At 35.8% G+C, this 22,271-nt stretch overlaps 1 protein-coding gene across 3 annotated transcripts in view; it reads left to right on the top strand.

Moving 5' to 3' along the window:
* Nucleotides 1–22,271, top strand: part of LOC149575304 (vacuolar fusion protein CCZ1 homolog B-like) — a 132,776-nt gene that overhangs the window by 11,699 nt on the left and 98,806 nt on the right. For all 3 annotated transcript variants that reach the window (XM_089815080.1, XM_089815082.1, XM_089815081.1), the window contains exon 4: nt 20,582–20,675. In XM_089815080.1, coding sequence (XP_089671206.1) covers nt 20,582–20,675 — 94 coding nt within the window. The remainder of the gene's footprint in view (nt 1–20,581; nt 20,676–22,271) is intronic.

The raw sequence follows: 22,271 nt of genomic DNA, 5'->3' as shown, positions 1-22,271 counted from the left end.
AGATTGTATAGGCTGAACAAGCTAGACTAACGAAGGCTAATGGCGCAATGGGCAATGGAAGTAGCACAAACTCGTCGTAAAGCATGGCATGATAAACATCTGAAGTGGACAAGGTTTCAACCTGAATAGTTGGTGCTAAAGTACAATTGGCGTAATGAGAATAAACCTAGGAAGTTTAAGGTGAAATGGTTAGGACCCTACAAAATATAGGTTGGCGAAAATGGAGCCATTAAGCTGTGAACTCTCGATGGATGGGAGATAGTGGATCCAGTTAATGGTTTGAAATTGAAGATCTACCATAAGAGGAACGAGGGTTGTAGAGTTAACATTAGTCACCTAGAAGAGGGGAGTACTTAGATTCAAAAAGAATAAAATAAAAAATATTAAAATAATAAATAAATAAAAAATAATTTGAAAAAAAAGAGAGGTAGAGTCACTGAATGGTGATTGTTACTAGACGGTGAAGTCACCTCATTGGTGATTGTCACTAGATGGTGATTGTCATTGTCGGCAAAGACCACCCATGGATACCAAATAAAAACACGTAGAGGAGGGAAGGAGTTCACCACAGGGGACATAGTTGGGGCATGAAAGGCCTACAAACATATTTCGATAGGCCGTGGGGGAAGATTGCAGAAACACAAGCACACCGAAGGAAACGTGAAATCCATCCTTCTATGGACAACACAAGTAGAACCCGCAGAGAAGGAAAAATACAAGTACAAGCCGCAAAGAAGGAGCTAGCTATCAGGCATCAAGGCCTGTGGAGGAGTTAGCTGTCGGAGAAGGAACAGGTTGCATTCAAAGAAACCAAACCCCACAACAGGAAAGCAAAGCTATACAACCATTGAAAGAATCAGTTATTGCAAGAAACAACCAAAGAAAGACGGTTATGGATTTAGCCAGAAAGTGAACCACTTCTTGGAAAATGAAGTTACATACAGTGTTGCCAAGTTTGAGCTCCAGGATGACCAATAATGCTTAGATTTTGCCTTCAGGCATAAAAGTTCCAGGCAAAATGGACATAGGCAAATAGACGATGAGACCGAGAGTGTCTACAACCCTTGTCGAAGAGCACGTGATGCCATAGACAATAATGTTTGAAGGCTTTAATGGTTTGGATTGCCGGAGATGGTGGTTCGAGAGTGCAGCAACACCAGATAACTAGGTTATTAATTATAACATTAGGCATGTGGCTGATTCAGATGTTGATATTGTGCATCGAGGATTTGAAGGTCCTCTCCAAGCAATGAATGAGACCTTCGATAGCGTCTCCATGAAGAGCACAATATCGTACATGGACCATCGGGTAGTAGTTTCTTTCACACCATCAAAATTTAGGTGAGTTTTTGGCTTACAAACGAAAGGGCATAAAGTGGAATTGAAGTCACAGAAATTGACTCCGAAAGTGAAGGATTTCTACATCCAGCTAATTTGCAGAGATGACCTCACAGAGGTAGAGAGGGAGTTGCTTAACAAGGCTTAACAAAATAGGGGGATAAAGAGTTTGTTTATTAGAGAGGGGCATTGGAGATGCTTGATGGACTTGGTCAAAAGTCGGCTAACAGGCTCCAGCCGTGCATGTGACATTTCCTTTTAGCAGGCCTCCGTCATGAATACCTTGCTAGGAGGAAAGGTTTATGACTGGGGCACATTATTATTGGAGTGCACGTATGAATTTATGACCCTTCAGCACATGACGTTCTATATGCCACACCACGCGATTAGATTGCTTATAGATGCCATGGTTAACCAGGTGCCACATGACATTTTGGCAAGAGAGGTCAAAGTAGTACCTGTGGTACTAGACGAGCCCCTATTATGAGATGGTAACATTTGGACACGCTAGGAGGTCAAAAAGCAACATGTCAGAAGAGGTCCAGATAGGAGATAATAGTCAAGTTAGGTCTTGGGGATACAGATAGGGAGTGCTAGGAGACGTTTGAGGATGAGAATGCCACAAAAGAGGACAAAGATGAGGAGGTGGAGGTGATTTCAGCAACCCCATTGTTATTTCTACGACCTATGTTGGCTACCATGACACATTATACACCCATTGCCACCAATGCCCTTATTTTGGCATTTGGTTAGGTTAGAGAAGCAATAGATATGACTCCACAAACAGTGACAATGGTGAGGGTTCTAAGGGTGGCCAAGACTATAGTGATGGAAGTCACTCTAGTGATAGTATCAACCACGGAGAGCACTTTAGTAGTTGCCGATATGCCTCAGACAGACGTAGATTTGGTCGAAAATGTGACAAAAGAAGTTGGGGAGATTGCAAGTGATGGGTCATAGGAGTAGGTCTGGCTGGAGGTGATTGGGTTGGATGTTATGGTGATTGTGGATGCTGCATTATTGGCTGATCTAGTAGGAGGTAGTCCTGAGGTGAGCATGGATGTAAGTATTCCAAAAAAGGAACGTCATACACCAATAAGACAAAGCAGTTCATCGGGCTGTGCCAGTGCATACTTGGCACGACGGCTACTTCCACTTGTAGCACGAGGACCTTCTATCCAATCCCCTATGAGAGAGGACCTCCATTTAGAGGCAATGTTGTTGGACAATGATGTCCCTGGAGACGTAGAGGCACCTTTGCTAGGAGAGATGGGAGAATAGAGTAGAGTAGCACTAGGAGGGGAAGTAGAGACTATGGTGCAGACAGAGGATGAAATTGTAGTAGAGGATAGGAGGGATAAGGATGTACATGCATACCTCCATGCTATCACTGAGGTAGTGGATAGAGGTAGGTTGCTTGCAGAGATGGTGCTTGCAGTGTGACAAGAGGAGGCTAGGGAGGAGGCTTGGGCACTAGTAGAGAAATCTCAGGAGGAAATAGCTACCCGACTAGCCACTTAACAGACCGCTTGGGAAGCAGTGTGTAGTATTGGTAGCGCAGCTAGAGGCAGCCATGTAGGGTAAGAGTGTGGTGGAACAGTAGCTGATAGAGGCAATGAAGGAAAAGGAGGTAGCAAAGGTAGCATATGATAAAGAGGCTGAATTACAAGAAGTCACATTAATGCTAAAGGATGTAGTCGAGGAGAATTTGCAGATATGAGCAGATCGAAATATTTGCACTAAGCAAGTGTACCAGTTGTAAAGGAAACTGAATGCTTCTATGTCCCAACCAGCAGCTCTAGGGACTCTTCCTTCCAACTCTTCTTAGCTTGTTTTTTCATATATGTATTCAACATTGTCCCTATTTTGTATCTGTTGTCAGGAGATGACTTTCTTTTTGGGGGGGATGATGTTGTCGGGAATAATTGCAAACCTTTGGGAATAGTTATTTGTTAAGCGTGTAAGTTGTCCGGTATTGAATGTAGTTGGAACGCGACGGTTGAGTTGCAACTCTTTGGATACTATATATACATCCACTTGAGCGGCATTAGGGATGAATCAAAAGTACGTTGTCTTATATTGTATGGACATGAACATTAATGGAAGCAGTAGTACAGTTTTATGAAACTTAGTGTTACATTCTTTATTTTTCTATTGTGCACTAAATGCGTGTACTCGTGACGGTAAAAAATCATGTTCAGTAATCTTGAAATCCATTTCTGATTTGCATACACATTGATAAGTGGAAGGTATTTTTCATAGCAAGTCCCGGTGCTTCACCTCTGTGAGCATCAACTAGATGCAATGATTGCTGAGTGTTCCATTCCTTCTTGTGAGAGATGGGCTCTTGTGAACCACTACATGAAACATGGATCAATGAGTGTGACTCAAAAACTACACAATTGAATCCTAATAGCAAGATCAGATTGCATACACAAAAATAAGATTTATATTGCAATAGTTTTGTTTCATTTTCAACATTTGGGGTCATATTTCTGGTTAAAATGGGAACATTTCCATAGGGGTTTTGTAGATTTGTGAATAAGATTGTAAACGTTTCAACCTTGTTTAGATAGTGAGAAATTTAATGGATTTGGGTTGGAAATATTTAATTTGAAAATCTTTCCAATGATGAGATGCCATCCAGAATGTTTGATGAAGATTGATTAAAGCTTGACAAGAAGACACAAGTAATCATTCAGTTATAACTTGCGGATTTCACCCTCTATAATTTTCATACAAGTTATGGAAGAGGATGGATGATATTTAAAAAACCAAAAGTTAGTCTAATAAGTTGTATCTAAAAAGATGGTTGTATTCATAAAAAATGAAGGACGATGATTATGTTGCAGATAATTTGAACACTTAAAATTTGCTTTTAAATCAGTTTACAACTGTAGATGTCAAACTAGAAGAGAAAAACAAAGCATCTCATTACTTTTTTCACTACCAAAATCTTGAGAAGATATAATTGTTGTCATCAGTGGTAGTGGTATAAATACCAAGACAGATAACATCATTGCTAAATGTGTCTCAAAAGAAATGGAAAGGAAGTCCATGAATGTTGGATCCCAAGATCCCTTGTATGTTTGTGGAAGCTCCAAATAGAGAGGGCCTAAAGGGGACAAGAAAAAGGACAATTCTAAAGAATGTTTTAAAACCACTAGGAGGAGCAACGTGTTGAAATTGTGGTAAGAGAGGGCATGTGAAGAAGGCATGTAAAAACAAGAAAGAGTTCAAATCCCCCTGTAGAAAAGTCCTTGGATTATATCGATCTAACATTTTTAGTAATAATGTTTGGCTTATTGATTCATGTTGCTCCTACTACATTAATCCTTAGAAGGAAATGTGTTTTACATATTCAACTTACAATGGAGGAGACATTTTCTTTGGTGATATCAACATTAAGTATAACATATCATTGGTAAGAGAATGATAAACTTGTTTTTCAAATTCCAAACCGTTAAAAAACTAGATGATGTTTTGCATATTTTAGGACTTGCAATAACTTTTTTTTTGTATCCAAGTTGAGTGATTTTGTAATGCTTGTGACTTTTGAGAAGTCTGGTTGCAGCATTGTAAGAGAGAATTTGGTGGATGCTAAACGATCTCAAATTGGGAGTTTTTTAGTGCTAATGCCTCCACTTTATGTAATCCTACCAATGTGAATGGCATTGAAAATGCATGCATATTGTGGTACAATAGATTGGGTCACATAAGTGAAGGTGGTCTTAGGACCATTCTCAATGAAAGTTGGTTGACTGTCTTTTTGGTTATTTTCTTGGTATTGAGTTTTTCATCATCATTGTATGTTTGGAAAACAAAATAGATCATCATTTCCTAAAAAATTATTGGAGACCATTCATTTAGATGTGTCAGACTTTTGGATGTTGACTCTTTGGATTTATTTTCATGTATGTTAAATCTAAGGTTTTTACAAAGTCTAAAAAATCTAAAGTCTTAGCAGAAAAACAAATAGATTTTAAGATAAGGATATTGAGACCTATTGATCCTGGTCAATATTCTGGTGGGACACAAGGTGAATACAGCTTTTAATATTGACTTTCTTATGCAATTACAAATTTGAAAAGATTACCAAATCTGAAATAAACATGTGATTGCACCATTCAACATGAATACAAAATTATGATATCAAAAGAGACACCAGATTTACATGGACAAACCCTTTCAGGAGAAAACTCCACTAGAGAACAAGGGCAAGTATATTATTAATCTTCAAAAAAGAGATTAGAGCAATTTACATGTCACTTCACTCCTCTGACTAGCCCCAGAACTAGTTGGAAACATCAAAGAGACTGTGATGAAACAATTGTTAAGGAATGTTAGATCAGAGGTAGAAGATTACCTTAAGTAATTGCCAGACAATGACATATCTGATTGCTCTAATTCTGATATCAATCACAGCAGAGGTATACATTAAATGTTTTGTATAAATTCCTGATATCTTACTTGTCTCTTGCTCTTTCAATGAATATTACTGATGCTACTTTAGTATTTGCAGGTTGACATATATATGTGCAGATTGATAGTAGTAACATTTATTGTGTGATGTGTTTCCAAACGATCATATCACTTAATATATATAAATATTGAATGGTTGTGTCTCATGTAGAGACATCAAAGGGCATGTAGGGTCATGTCTCTTCATGAGACTACTCTTAGCCATTAGTTATTATCCTTAACCACATCCGGCAGTTATGTGCTTCAAAGAGTCCGATCATTATCGGCATATGATATTTCTCAATAGCCGATCTCAGTCAGTGATATGTCACGATGAAGTAGTTCATGACAACAGTAAATAACCAAATCATATTCACAGTATGATTGCTGCTTTATTACAGAGATTTGAATAAGATTGAATCAGTTTGTACAGTTAATTCAGATACATATATGTGTATATAAAAATATGTGTGTGTGTGTGTGTGTGTGTGTGTGAGAGCAATAATCAGATACATGATATCCGAACGATGCTACAAATTCAACACTCCCTCTTAGCGAGGGAGGATATGATTATCTCACAAAATGATGATCTAGATTCTATCAATCTAAAATTCAAATGCTCATCAACACAATTATCTGATATTCGGCACATTCTGGGACAATAACTAGGCATAGTCTATCAGATGTTTCTCTTGATCTTAAGATAACATAGAATCATGATCTCTGGCTCATTCTGGGACTAAGGTAGTCTATTACGATTCTTTTCATTGTAATGAATCCTAGCATGGTATAGGACAACAAGTCCTCATAGTCTTATTATGACAATGGATAAAGAACTTAACAAAAAAACACAAGACAAGTAGTACCATGACTTCCGGCTCATCCCTAGGACAACAATAGAAGTCAATTATGATACTTTTGTTATCACACTATCTGGCACATTTTGGGACAACAATTTAATGAAGTCTATGATAACAGGTCAATCTATTGTTAAGGTCGTCACCTTCCAATAGAGATCTAACATCTCATAAAATGAAAGATCGTCACCTTTCATAAACAACCACATGTGCACAATAGTAACTCTTTAAACAACAATAAAAGTTATATATATTACACAAAACTGAGAGATTATCTCAGGAGTTACAATTATAGTTTTGTCATACCGAGTTTTCTTTTGAAGTATTCCACTTTCAACTTTGCAAGAGGTTTGGTGAATATGTCAGCAGACTGGTCTTCAGTGCTGATGTATTCCAACTTGATGACACCTCTATCTACCGATGTAGTGGATTGACATCTCTATATGCTTTGATCTTGAAATATCCCAAACAGATATTGACCCAATTTTGTACTCAAGATAACATTCAGATCATAAACATATGCAATCGCATTATAAATAAACCAGCAATGTAAACCATAAGAAATATCCCCAATAGATATTTATCCAGCTTCTTCTTGAATATAATATTCATAATTCAAACATATGGAATTTCGTTACAAACCAACAGTATAAAAAACCTAGTAAATTCTCATAAAACTCCCTAAAACATGTTATTGCATTATACAACAGCAATACAATAACCAACATTCAAAATCCAATCTTAAACACAGTTTTACAGCCAGACTGGAACACTAAGAGAGGAACCTTTAAGCACACACGAGACAACTGAAGTGACGTCTCCACGGACAATGGGTTTGCATCCACTATCTGCTAGCATGAGGGGCTACATCCTCACATTGGCTAAAAGTTGAAGCTTTCCGAATAACTCTCGCAAGAGAGAAATTGAAATCTGAATCATAAATCAAGCATACAAATGAAAAAGTCTCTGCTCCTTCTATCCTCACAGCTGTGATTCTTTGACTCCCCTCCTGGCTTTTCGTCTTATCTCTCCTTGTCCTTTTTTTTGCCCACTTTATAATATTAAATTGACCTTCTATATTTTGAGTCCATGCTCTCCAAGTCAATTTTAATATTATATATAATATGTCTTTACTTTTCTAATGTCCCAAAAAGGGGACATTATAGATTTGTTACAGAAGATTGGATTCACTGAGAGTTTGATACAACTTTGATTATCACAATGTATAACTATAGGTTTTAGAGGCTTCCCATAAAGCTCAACCAGTAACTTCGTTAACCATACAGCTTCTCGAGCTCTCATGGATGCTGCTATGTACTTTGCTTCGATGGAACTTAAGGTAACAAAAGATTGCTTCTTACTAAACCGGGATATCATTGTAGATCCAAGAGTAAAACAACATCATGTAGCGCTCTTTGATTAGTAGAACATCCGGCCAAGCTGTAACTCAACTTTGTCATATTTTAGACCAAGTCCAATAGTGCCTCGCAAGTACCTCAAAATGTGCTTTGATGCCATGAGATGAATCTTCTTAGGTTCACACATAAACTGACTTGTGCATTTGTGGCACAACAAATATCAGGACAAGTATTCACTAAGTACATTAATGATCCAATTATCTGTCTATAATATGTAGGATCAATGGCCTCAGACTCATGTGCCTCATCTTTGAGTTTATGAAGATTTGTCTCCATAGGTGTGGATAACAGTTTGTACTCCATCATGCCAAATTTATTCAATATGTCAGCGGTATACTTCCTTTGGTTTAGGAAAATGTATTCTTCCTTTTTGTCTTACTTCTAATCCCAAGAAGTAGTGTAGAAGACCTAAATCTTTCATTTCAAGTTTAGATATAAGGTCTTGCTTACAATTAACAATAAGATGGTCTTCGCTGGTAATCAGAAGATCATCAACATAGAGAACTAGTATTAACATGTCTCCCTCTAATTTCTTGAAGTATATGTTAGGATTTGCTTCATTTCTTGAGTACCCTTATTTGACAAGATAGCTATCCATTCTCTCACACCATGCCCAAGGGGCTTGCTTAAGACCATATAGAGCTTTCTTTAGTTTGCAACTTTGCACACATGTGACTTCTTGTCATGAATAACAAACCATTCTGGCTATTCCAGGTATACTTCTTCATTAATGACTTCGTTTAGGAATTCTGTCTTTACATCTATTTGATGTACCTTCTAACCTTTGGATGCAACTATTGCAATTATGGTTCTGATAGATGTGTAACGAGCAACATGAGGAAATGTTTCATTACAATTAATTCCTTCCTTCTATGAAAATCCTCTTGCCACAAACTTGACCTTGTATTTTTCAATGTTGCCGTTAGGTGCCTATTTTATTTTGAATAACCATCTTGAGGAAACGACTAATTTTTCTTTGGGTTTTGGTACAATGTCCCACACATCATTTTTCAATATAGATTGATATTCCTTAATCATGGCATCCTTCTAGGCTTGGGATTTTAGGGCTTCTTCAATATTAGAAGGTTTAGAATTTGAGGACTCATTTGTGTAACATAACATGAATGATTTCTAGTCTTCTTGGTTTCTCTAAGGATATCATCAGGGGCCACATTGTTTTCTTCTATCATTCTTCTTGCCCATAAGGGCCTTTTCTTATTAAGTGAGTTATCCTTAAGATTAGGTGTTGTGGGTTCATTATCTTCTGTGCAATTCTCCCTCTCAATCATAGTGTTTTCATTATCCTCAGAAATGGGATCATTATTAGGTTCTTCTATATCTTCAGAAGTTTTGTATGCAATATCTTTGTCAAACTTGACATCTCTACTGATTTCAATTCTCCTTGACCCTAGCACGTATACTTTGTAGGCTTTGGAAGAATCACCATAGTCGATAAATATGCCTTTCTATCCTGAGTGTTCTAGTTTAGTTCTCTTCTCCTTAGGAATATGAATATATACAGGACAATCGAAAATTTGTAGGTGACTTAAATTAGGTTTGTTCCCTGAGAAGACTTCTTCAGGTGTTGTGTTTTTTAGAATTGCATGAGGGCATTTGTTTTGAATATATATAGCTGTATTGGATGCTTCGGCCCAGAATTTTGTATGCATATTTTGATCATGCATCATAGCCTTAGCTGCTTCAATAATAGTTCTATTCTTCCTTTCTGCTACTCCATTCTGTTGAGGATTATACGGTACAATATACTCCCTCTTAATCCCAACAGATATGCATAATTCTTTAAAATTCTCAGAGATATATTCTCCTCCATTATCAGTCCTTAGAGTTTTGCTCTTCTTGCCAATTTGATTTTCAAATAAGGCTTTGAATTCTTTGAATTTGGACAGAACCTCATTTGGCTCTTTTAGTTTAAGGAAATATAACCAGATTTTTCTAGAATAATCATCCACAAATATGATGCAGTAAGAGTATCCTCCTAATGAAGGTACTGACATGGGTCTACATAGGTCAGTATGCATGAGTTCAAGGATGCTCTTTGATTTATATTCACTACGATGAAAAGGAGGTTTAGGGTTCTTTCCTAGTGCACATCCTTTACATATTCCTTAATGTTCAGGTTCAATGTTAGGTAAGCCTTTTACAATTTTCTCTATAGAAGGTAAAGCTTGGAAATTTAAGTGCCCCAATCTTCTATGCCAAATCTCATTTGTTTTCCCAATTTCATGGTTTAGGGCTAGATTTGGGGAGTTACAAAGTTTGAATAGGCTCCCTTCTCTAACTCCAATAGGAATAGCATTTTTAATGTTTGAATATTTTGACCAGCGCAAAAGTTTGTTTTCGTGAAACACAATTCGATATCCTTGATCTGCTAGACCGGAAATAGAGATAAGGTTTCTTTTGATTCCAGGAACAAATAGGATGTCTTTTAAGTGCAAGTCAACTCTGGAATTCAGATGTATTGAGCAGGTCCCAATTCCTTTCACAAGATAAGTGGAATTGTCTCCTATAGTTCTTCGGTTGAATGTCCTTCAAGTGTTTCAAACTGATCTCTAAATCTGGTGTATGCCTAGAGGCTCCATTGTCTGGAATCTAGGTGTTTCTATTAGTGTTCAACTCACTTGATAAGGCAAGGAAGAATAATGAGTTTTCCCTTTCTTTGACTTCAACTGTGTTGATCGGATTTTTCTTTCTTTCCAGACAATACATGTGAGTATGTTCAAATTTTTCACATTTGTAACATTGAAGTTTGGATAGGTCTCTTTTCTTATAGTTTGTATTTTTCTTTCCTCTCTTCCTTTTGAATTTACCCTTCTTATTATTTGATTTTGCATGTAATGCTTGAATCTCTTCTTTAAAGTTTATTACTAGATTTGATTGATTGCATAATTTGTTGCAATTACAATCAATATCACCAATGTTTTAATTGCTTCCAAAATCTGCAAGTGTTAGTGTAGTAATAACAGAATTGAATTATATGAAACTTTCAGAATTATCTTCGATCCTTTATGGAGCGCTTGCATTAATAGATTACAATGCCAAGATTACATTGGGCAGATTGGATAAATACCCACGAAAGAGGTGTGGGGATGAATGGCCATGTCTCCCACGGGAGACATGGACATTCATTCACACACCCGTTCGTGGGTAACTAATCGCATAATTAGTTACTGTCATTACCAATCATTTAAATGGTTAACACAGTGTATAAACCAATCATTACATCGGCAACCCAATATAAAGGGTAGATCGACCAAGATCTAAACATCCAAGGAACCAAAGATAATCTTGATCATGCCTTAATGATCTCGAAACTTATATATGTCTTATCGGTTGCAGACTGTGTAAAGTGCAACAACACATACGTATACATATATGCATAACAACATGTGCATCATACTGTTTTGCGTATATACATAAGTATGTGCTTCCTAGTAATATTAGACCGAAGCTACATGCATTAACACTCCCTCTTAGCTAGGGAAGACAAAGTGCATATATATAAGTTCCTTTTATATGAAAAGTAATATCCTCAAGATATATATAAGAAAATCAAGTCTCATGACATTCTTTCTAATGATGGTGTGTATATAGATATCAAGTCACATGAAATCCACCATAAAAGATCATGGTATATCCATAGATATTAAGTCATATAATATCCACCATGAATTTGAACATATTGATCTTCAACAGATATCAAGTCACATGATATCCATCAACATGCTCTTTTAACTATCATGATTTTTTTTTCTTGAATATCAAGTCACATGATATTCATCATGATAGTAATCTAATAATAATAAAGTCGTCACCTTATCTTATTTGAATCAATATTTCATTATAAAAGATTATCTCCTTAAATAATGAACATAGGGTAGGCCCATGAGTCATAGAGTCACACATATGACAAAAGAGTTTACACTTTAAACATCTTTATATAAATAATACAAATTTACAAAGTTGAGACTCAATCTCATAGACTTACATTTCCATCAAGCCAAGTTTCTTTTTGAAATGATCAATTTTCACTTTAGGGAGAGCCCTGGTGAGAATGTTAGCTGTTTGATCACCTGTATTAATATATTCTAATAGCTCTTCTTTCCACCATGTCTCTTATGTAGTGTTAATAAATTTCTATATGCCTGGATCTATCATGAAATACTAGATTTGTAAATAACTTGATACAACTTTGGTTATTACAGTGAATAGTGGTAGGTTTCATAAGTTCACCAAACAAGTTAGAAAGCAACTTCCGAAGCCACACTGCTTCTCTAGCTCCCATAGCTGCTACAATATACTCTGCGTCAATAGAACTTTGAGCAACATAAGCTTGCTTTTTGTAGGTCCAAGAGATCATGGCTGATCCTAAATTGAAGCAGCATCCTGATGTGCTTTTTCGGTCTTTTACACTTCCGGCCCAATCGGAATCAATATATCCATGTAACTCCAAGCTGATATTCTCATATTTAAGTTCATACACAATAGTACCTTGAAAAAACCTCAATATATGCTTCAAAGCAACAGATGAATCTCACGAGGTTCACACATGAACTGACTTAATGCATTCACTGCATAGCAGATATCAGGTCGAGTATTTACAAGATACATTAAGGACCCAATTATCTATCTGTATAAGGTGGGATCAACTAGTCTGGATTCAACACTTGCTTCCTTTAGCTTGTGAAGGTTGGTTTCCATAGATGTAGACATAGGTCGACAGTCCTACATTCCAAATCTTTTCAAAATATCAATAGTATATTTCTTTTGATGTAGAAAGATATTACTAGACTTTTGACGTACTTCCAAACCAAGAAAGTGATGAAGAATTTCTAAATCCTTCATTTTGAATTCATAAGCCAAATCTTTCTTACACTGATTAATGAGATGTTCTTCCCTTGTAATTAGAAGATCATCAACATAAAGAATTAGAATTAGCATATCACCTTTAGTTACCTTAAGTATAGATTTGGATCAACCACGTTCTTGGTGAATCCAGGACTCAAAAGGTACTTGTCAATCCTTTCATACCAGGGCCGAGAAGCCTATTTAATTGCATATAGAGCGTTCTTCAATTTAGAAACATAAGAAGCAACATTGTGAGTTACAAATCCTTCTGGTTGTTCCAAGTATAGTTCTTCCTCTATTTTCCCATTAAGAAAAGTAGTTTTTACATCCATTTTTATGGATTTTCCAACCTTCGGTTGCAGCGATGGCTATTATAGCTCTAATAGAAGTGTACCTGGTAACTGGTGCAAAGGTTTCTTCAAAGTTAATTCCTTCCTTTTGAGAAAAACCTCTAGCCACAAAACGAGCTTTATGTTTTTCAATGTTGCCATCTACAACATACTTAACTTTGAAGAACCATTTTGAAGATGCAATAGATTTTTCCTTAGGTCTTGAAACTATGTCCCAAACATCATTTTTTAGTATAGATTGGTGTTCTGCCACCATGGCGTCTTTCCAAGCTTGATGTTTAAGTGCTTCAGAAGTACTAGAAGGTTTAGAATTCAAGCTCTCACACATGAAAGCGTTATATGTCAATTTTCTAGGTCTCTTGCTTTCTCGGAAGGTTCCTGAAGGGGCTGCGAATCCATCTCCTTCCTGTATTATTTTTCTTGCCCAAAGTGGCCTTTTAGAGTGATCAAGACTCTCTTCTTGTGTCTTTGGAAGGATTTCAGTTTCAGTTGAAGTCTCTTCAGGAAACTCCCTCTGAATCTGAGGAGTAGGAGTCTCTTTTGGAGATACATCAAATGTATCTAGTTCATCAGAGGTTTTGGCTCTTCTGAAAGCAATGTCTTCCTCAAAGATGACATCTCTGCTTAGTTCTATTTATTTTTGTTTAGGAATGTAGACTCGGCATCCTTTTACTGTTTCACTAAAACCAATGAGAATACCCTTTCTTCCAGAAGGTTCTAACTTAGTCCTCTTTTCCTTAGGTACATGAACATATACAGGACATCCAAATATCCTTAGGTGACTGATGTTAGGTTTCTTTCCAGAAAATGCTTCTTCAAGAGTCTTATTGTCCAAATGTGAGTGAGGACATCTATTTTGAATATAGACCGCTGTGTTGGATGCTTCAGCCCAGAAGGACATACTCAAATTTTGATAAAAAAATGATAGCCCGAGTAGCTTCTACGATAGTTCTGCTCTTCCTTTCAGCAACCCCATTTTGTTGAGGATTGTACGGGATTGTGAACTCCCTCTTAATCCTAGTGAGTTTGCAGAACTCTATAAATATTTCAAAAGGATACTCCTTCCCATTAGCTGTTCTTAGAATTTTAATGTTCTTACTGGAAGAGTTCTCAATGATAGTTTTGAATTCTTTAAACTTAGAGAGAATCTCGTCAAATTCTTTGCACTTAAGGAAGTATATCCACGTCTTCCTTGAAAAATCATCAACAAATATCAAATAGTACAAGAATCCTCCTATAGATGGTATAAACATGGGCCCACATAGATCAGAATGTACTAGTTTCAACACCTGTTTAGTTTTGCTCAAACTATGAGGAAATGGCTTTTTAGTGTTTTTCCCTAAGGCACAACCTTTACATGATTCATTGTGAATATGTTTTAACTTGGGCATTCCAGTTACTACCTTCTCCATTGATATTAGGGCACGAAAGTTGATATGACCTAGTCTTCTATGCCATATTTCATTTGAATCAGAGGTCTCATGTATAAGTGCAAGGTTTGTCTTAGCACATAGCTCATATAAGAGTCCTTTTCGTACTCATATTGTTAGAGCCTTCTTAATGGCTGAATTTTTAGGCCATGCTAGTACTGCCCCTTCCATGAATGCAATTTTATAACCATCATCTTCAAGTGTGGATATAGATATTGAATTCCTCTTAATACCTGGTACATAGAGAACTCTAGAAAGTTGAATAGAATTTCCAGATTTCAATTTTATGGTGCATGTCCCAATTCCTTTCACAGAGTGTGCAGAGTCATCACCAACTATAACTTCTTTATCCGTTTCTATTTGCATGCTTTCTAGGTTATCCTAATATCCAGTGATGTGTCTAGAAGACTCGCTATCAACTATTTTATGTATTCCTTTTGGTTGATATCTGGTTGGATAATGCTGAATAGAAGGCATATTTCTCATATTCATTGTCTTCATTTGACTTCTCAGATTTTGCAAAAGATGCTTGAGGTTTAGATCTATTGGGACAATTTATTGCATAATGTCCATATAGATCAAATCTGAAGCATTGGATTGAGACAAGTCTTTCCTCTGTTTGGATTTTCCTTTTTCCATGAAAATTTCTTTTCCTTTTGTTGTTTTTCTTCTTTCCCTTTTTATGAGTATTTGTATTAAGAACTTGAACATCTTCATCTAGGGTTTTGTGTTTTCCATTAATCATTAATCTCGATTCTTTTTGAAGACAATCTAATCTTGAACAATCTAGTTTAGGGATTTTAGACCTAGCACTTACACCTTGTACAAAGGATTCCCAGGATTTTGGAAGTCCTCCTAATGCTATTAAGGATAATTCTTGGTTTTCAATCTCATAACCAAGTGCAGATAATTGATCTCTCAAATCCGTGATTCTTCTCCTTTATTCATGCTTACGCTATTCATTTACCTTTTAAGAGCAAGTTTTCTGCCTGTATTATTAATTATAAATGCATCCTCAAGAGTTCGAAACATATGATATGCTGTGGTATGTTTTGCCACAATAGGTACCATGTGGTCTCGAACAATATCTACAATTATCTTCATAGCCTTTTCATTTTTCTCAATCCATTCTGATTTCTTAGGGTCATCTTTAGGTTCCTCTTTTTCTTCTCTTACAAATGATTCTAATTTGTTTTCTTTTAACATCATTACTCGAAGTTTCCAAGATTCGAAGTTATCAGCTCTTACAAGGTGATGTTTGAATCTCATTGTGTTTTTCATCTTTGTAGAGAGAGAGAGGACTGTTATTTGAAGTAAAATCTGATCCCTAATAAACTTAGTGTGATCTTTCCTTAGCCAAGCTCCGATACCATGTAAAGTTTATTACCAGATTTGATTGATTACTGAATTTGTTGTAGGTACAATCAATATCACCAATGTTTTAATTGCTTCCAGAATCTGCAAGTGTTAGTGCAGTAACAATAGAATTGAATTATATGAAACTTTCAGAATTATCTTTTATCCTTTATGGCGCACTTGCATTAATAGATTACAATACCAAGACTACATCGGGCAGATTGGAGAAATACCCACGGAAGAGGTGTGGGGATGAATGGCCATGTCTCCCACATGAGACATGGACATTCATTCACACACCTGTTTGTGGGTAACTAATCACATAATTAGTTACTGTCATTACCAATCATTTAAATGGTTAACACAGTGTATAAACCAATCATTACATTGGTGGCCCAATATAAAGGGTAGATCGACCAAGATCTAAACATCCAAGGAACCAAAAATAATCTTGATCATGCCTTAATGATCTCGGAATATATATATGTCTTATCGGTTGCAGACTGTGTAAAGTGCAACATCACATATGTATGCATATATGCATAACAGCGTGTGCATCATGCTGTTGTGCATATATACATAAGTATGTGCTTCACAGTAATGTCAGACCGAAGCTACATGTATTAACATCTTCCTCCTTATTGGAGATGATACCTCTTGAGATTAATTGTGACTTTGCTTGAGTGCAATCATTTTTGAGTTGATCAAATTTGGGTAAGAGGGATGACTGATGCATTGGATAAAAGATTCCCATGATAATGGTAGTCTTCTAAGGGCTATTAGAGATAGTTCCACATCATCTACATTATTTCCAATGGTAAAGAGTTGATCCCTTAAGTCAGTTATTTTTGACAAATATGATGAGATTCTATCTCCTTTATCCATTTTGATATTGATGAGTTGCTGTTTTAATGTAAACAATCTGCTGGCATTGTTTATTTCGAATGTATCTTTAATTGTTTTGAACACCTCATAAGTGGTAGTTAATTTTGCTATTGATGGAAGAATATGATCTTTAACCCCATCAATGATAATTTTCTTAGTTTTATTGTTATGCCTTTTCCATGTTGTCTTTTTTGTTATAGGCATTTTATTATTTTCTTCTATAAATGATTGCAATTCGAGTTCTTTAAGTATTGCTATGATTCGAATTTTCTCTCGGACAAAATTAGAAGTGCCTTCCAGTCTATCCTCAACTCTAATATTATTCACCATGATTGATATGTTCAAATGATGTTAGTGATCTTTAAGAGAATTATCACTGTCAGTTTTATAAATGCTTTCTCTACCAACCTGGCTCTGATACCATGTTAAGGAATGGTAGATCAGAGGTAGAAGATTACCTTATAAGTAACTGCCAGACAATGACAGATCTGATTGCTTTAATTCTGATAACAATCACAACAGATGTATAGATTAAATGCTTTGTATAAATTCCTGATATCTTACTTGTCTTTTACTCTTTCAATGAATATTACTGATGCTACTTTAGTATTTGCAGGTTGACATATATATGTGAAGATTGCTGGTAGTAACATGTATTGTGTGATGTGTTTCCAAACAGTCATGTCACTTAATATATATAAATATTGAATGGTTGTGTCTCTACATGAGACTACTCTTAACCATTAGTTATTATTGTTAACCACATTTGGTGGTTATGTGCTTCAAAGAGTCCGATCATTATCGGCATATGATATTTCACAATACCCGATCTCAGTTGGTGATGTGGCACAATGAAGTAGTTCATGATAACAGTAAATAACCGAATCATATTCACAATATGATCACTGCTTTATAACAGAGATTTGAATAAGATCGAATCAGTTTGTACAGTCAATTAAGATACATATGTGTATATATTAATGTGTATATCTATATATATATATATATCTTTCCATATACATATACATGTATATGTATGAGAGCAATAATCAGATACAAGATGTCCGAACGATGCTACAAATTCACCAACAATTATGCCTTGGCTTCAATATATAGCCAAATGGGAGAGGAACATTTGCTGCTGTTTTCCTAAAACAAGGGGTCAAAACCACTTGCGTAAAACCAACGCCTTGTAGAATAAATAGCCAGACATGGTAAAATAATAAAACTTTTTAAGTGACTCCTCCTTGGGCATAAAACCCAAAGTCACTAAGACCATTGACGTTTTGAGTGCTCTATAACTCTCAATGACCATTAAGATCTCCAAATAGGCACCTTTTCTCTATCCAAACTTGGGTGCCTAATGCACGATTCTTCACATCTCAATAAGGACATGGGAAAGGGTGTGCTTTGTCCATTTCAATTTATCTCTATCACCTCTTCATTACCATATCTGGAAAATACAATTATAATTAGCCATAAAGTACAATATATAGTGCTTTTCTCATATGTCCAAGGGAACAATTTCCGAGGAACATGGAGACATGTGAATGGCTTAGGATTGCAAGGTTAATGTCATCTTATCCTAGCATTCGTCGACTTGACATTAATATTGCAATTACATCCAATAGATACATAGAATAAAATCAAGTATAGTGATCAAGGTTGGTGACCTTCCTACATCGAGAGAAGTTTCCCACAGTAATTGGCCTCATAAGAGAATCTGCAACATTGTACAAAGTGTCAACTTTCTCTATCAAGACTCTATCATTCTCAACCATCATTCTTCCACATGGGATAGGGGGAGTCTGGACCTTGTGAGTTTGTGGCTACCATAGGAAGCTCTTGCTAGTAAAACCTTATCTGGAGGTTTTAAATAGATATAGTTTCTGTTATTAGCAATTGGTTGGCTACATGGCCAAATGGAAAAGACAATTGTAGATATTAAATTTCCAGTCCATGTACATAAACTAGAATGCATGCTTCTAGTAAAAATTGAGGATTTTTGGATCAACATTTTAGTTTATCTCTCATATACCATCATTAGGATGAGGATTAAACTGCTATATATTGCAGACTTAGACTCTTTGAAAGGATGAAAAAGAGGGAGAAGTGCAGAAAACAAGAGGTCAAGGAGAGGAAAATGAAAACACTGAAAGCTAAGTTACTGGTTTGAGTTCAGGTTTGAAGAACTAGTTCACTGGTACATCAAAATCTTGAAATGGGGTTTGGGTTTGTTAGTACAAAAAAATGTAATATATATGTATGTATATATATATACACACAGTGTAACCTGGGTGCGCGCACCCAGGTCAAAAACTTGAAGCACTTGGTGCGCGCACGCACCCGAGTACCCCCGCTGGCCAAAAATGCACCGCCGCACCTCGGCTGCACTGGTCGAGCACCTGAATGGTTTGTGGGTGCTCAGGTGCATCATGGGTGCTTGGGTGCTCCCAGGGTGCTCGCGGGGTGCGGCCAGTGGAATGGCCCAAATAGTTTAAAAAAAAAATTCTTTTCTTTTCTTTTTCAATTTTTTTTTTATGCATGCTTAGAGAGCACTTGGGATGATTTCATTCTTATTATTGACATTTGTCATTTTGATGATTGTACTCACTTTGATATGGCTACGATACATTATTTCATTTCACTGTTTCATGCTACTCAGCTCATTGTCATCATGAGCATCTTTATGATATATCATATATGATATTCATATTTGAACAATGAATTTTGAATCTTGCATCTTGAACTAAGTTAATTTGTTAAATGGTCATTGGTATTGGTTATGAAGTTTCAAGTTTCAAGTTTGAACTTATGGTTTGTGAATCACATTTCAATTTTCTTTATTCAACTATATTTGGTATGTTATATAATATATTGAAGTATCATTTCATAATTAGCATTTTCAGTCATATATATTATATATTATGCAACCACCTCCCTCTCCTTCCCCCTGCTCCCCCCCTTCCGCACCTTGCTGCCACACCCCCGTTGTCCCCCCAGCATCCCCAAATTGAGGCCATTTTTTTCCTGCACCCGAAACTCATCCCGACGTCCCCTCGCACCGCTGCACCCCCGCGCCGGGGTAACACTATATGTGTGTGTGTACGTACGTACGTATGCAGCCTAGAAAATTTAATTAAGATTAGAATGCCACACAGTATCATAAAAACAACAAAAACACTATAAACTTGTAATCTTAGCATCATATCCATTAGCAACATCAAAATATTAAAATAATATCGAGTTCAAGTATCATTGTGTAGACTTTCAACAATTAGAACTTCATGCTAAGCTTCAATCATCTAATTGAGTAATATGGAGATGCCTATCTTGTTTTTGTATTATAATACACACACAATTTTGATGGTGTTGTGGATTTGACTTGGTTCTTGAAGGCACAACTGGCAACTCAATGCTTAATATATTTGGTTCAACATTTTAGATTTCTAACTGCATTGATTTGCATCTTTTGCATCCACTTCATATTTTCTTATTTTCCATATAAGTTGGCTTGAATAGTTCATCGGAACATACTCGAATTCAGAGTTTCTAGACTGCCATTTTGTAGGAAATTATTTGGAAAGTAGAGATAAACAGTTTTACTGCTTTGAATACAGGATCTTCTCCCCAGAGGCTCCTTGTGAAGTAATTGATACTGATAAACATTCACATGTACTTTATCAGCCAGAAGCTGACATTTGGATGATATTGGTTAGTGAAAATCATGCACTTCATTTTTTATTTTATTCTTCATTTTCACAAATTCTTAAAGATAGTTTAGATCTATGTATCTATAGAAATTGTTCTTTTTGTCCATTTGTTAACAATTTTGATGTAAGGTTCACTTCTTAGTTCTCTTCATTTAATTTTCTGAAGGCAAAATTTGTTATTTATGCTTATAGATAATCTACTATTTATTGTTATTGGTAGATGAATATAAATTCAATGCTATCAGAGATACGGTTTTGTTACCTGAACTTGAAATTTAGCTTGCAGTAAAAGATACCTCAAATGCTTAAAAATCTGGTCCTCTGTCTTAGGCATTTGAAAATCATGGCAACTATTTGATCAATTTGTCCTAATGCATGAGGTTCCATTGATAATGTAAATATCAATTGCACTACTTATGAATTAATCTTTGGTGGTCTGATGTTCTAGGCATTCATCTATTATAGCAATTGTTAATTGATTTGTGATAATGCATGAAGTTCTATTTACGATGTACATATAAATTGCCAACTTCTGAAATATTTTTACTCTTTGAACAATCCAGATCCCGGTGGTGTGGAGGGCACAACATTGTAAATTGCCGCAATATATTGTGTTATAAGCAGAAACAAGTCATGATAATAACCATGACAATAATAAAATTGCAGAACTAAACAATGGGAGATTGAACATATTACTAGACAAGAATATACAGCATAATATGTATGGGGAGACTATTTATGGTATTTTCTTTCACATAAGAATGCAATGTCACAATTCACTATGTATGTGCCAAAGAGTATCTTGGAATCTGTTTACTCCACTGTTGTGACATATCTTATGGTTTATGAATTAATGATTTAGAATGTATGACTGATTTCCATACGTGATGTCATCTCGTATATTGACATCTTTTCTTAAGGAGGGGGAAGAGGTTTATGGATCTAGAATATGGAGGAAAATTCATTTTGAACTAACTCATCGCTTTTTGCTCCCATACTCTGTCAGAAGAGATCCATTTTTTGAGATGATTATCGTAATGTTGTATAAAAAAAAGGAGAGCATACTCCTTATATAAGCAATTAGAGAAGATCTTTCCATTGAAGCAATGATCGAAAACTATGGACAAAATAAAAAGATACAATCTTAATTAAACAACTTACAAGATAGTTACTGAAAACTAATTAAATGACTGAATTGACCATTATAAGCTAAATATTACAATATTATTTTAATACCCTCAATTAATGGTCATTCTACTAACTATACCAAGTTTATCCAAAAAAATTACATATTTGTGATGATAGATGAACTCTTTGCAGCTAATTCAAGATCTTGAGACTCAAAAATGGTGAGAATGCGATGGTTGCCTTCCATCACGATGTTGGATAACAAAGGCATCCCTCCCATTATCTAGAGACACAAAACATGAGATGAAAATCAACTTCTCAAATACCTTAAGTTGTTATCAATAAAAAATTGGGAAAAACCTTGAAACCTACAATTTATTTTAAAAAAAACATACAAAAATTCTGAATGCCCATGATTTGCTTGAAAGTCTCTCTAAAATCTTCATCGTTTGGAAATTCCACAATTTTT

Source organism: Cupressus sempervirens, chromosome 2 (genome assembly GCF_028749045.1).
Source record: "Cupressus sempervirens isolate cs-2001-9-10 chromosome 2, ASM2874904v1, whole genome shotgun sequence".
In the NCBI taxonomy this organism is placed as follows: Eukaryota; Viridiplantae; Streptophyta; class Pinopsida; order Cupressales; family Cupressaceae; genus Cupressus; species Cupressus sempervirens.
The sequence above is the reverse complement of the archived record's forward strand: the minus strand, read 5'-3'. Positions and strand labels throughout refer to the sequence as shown.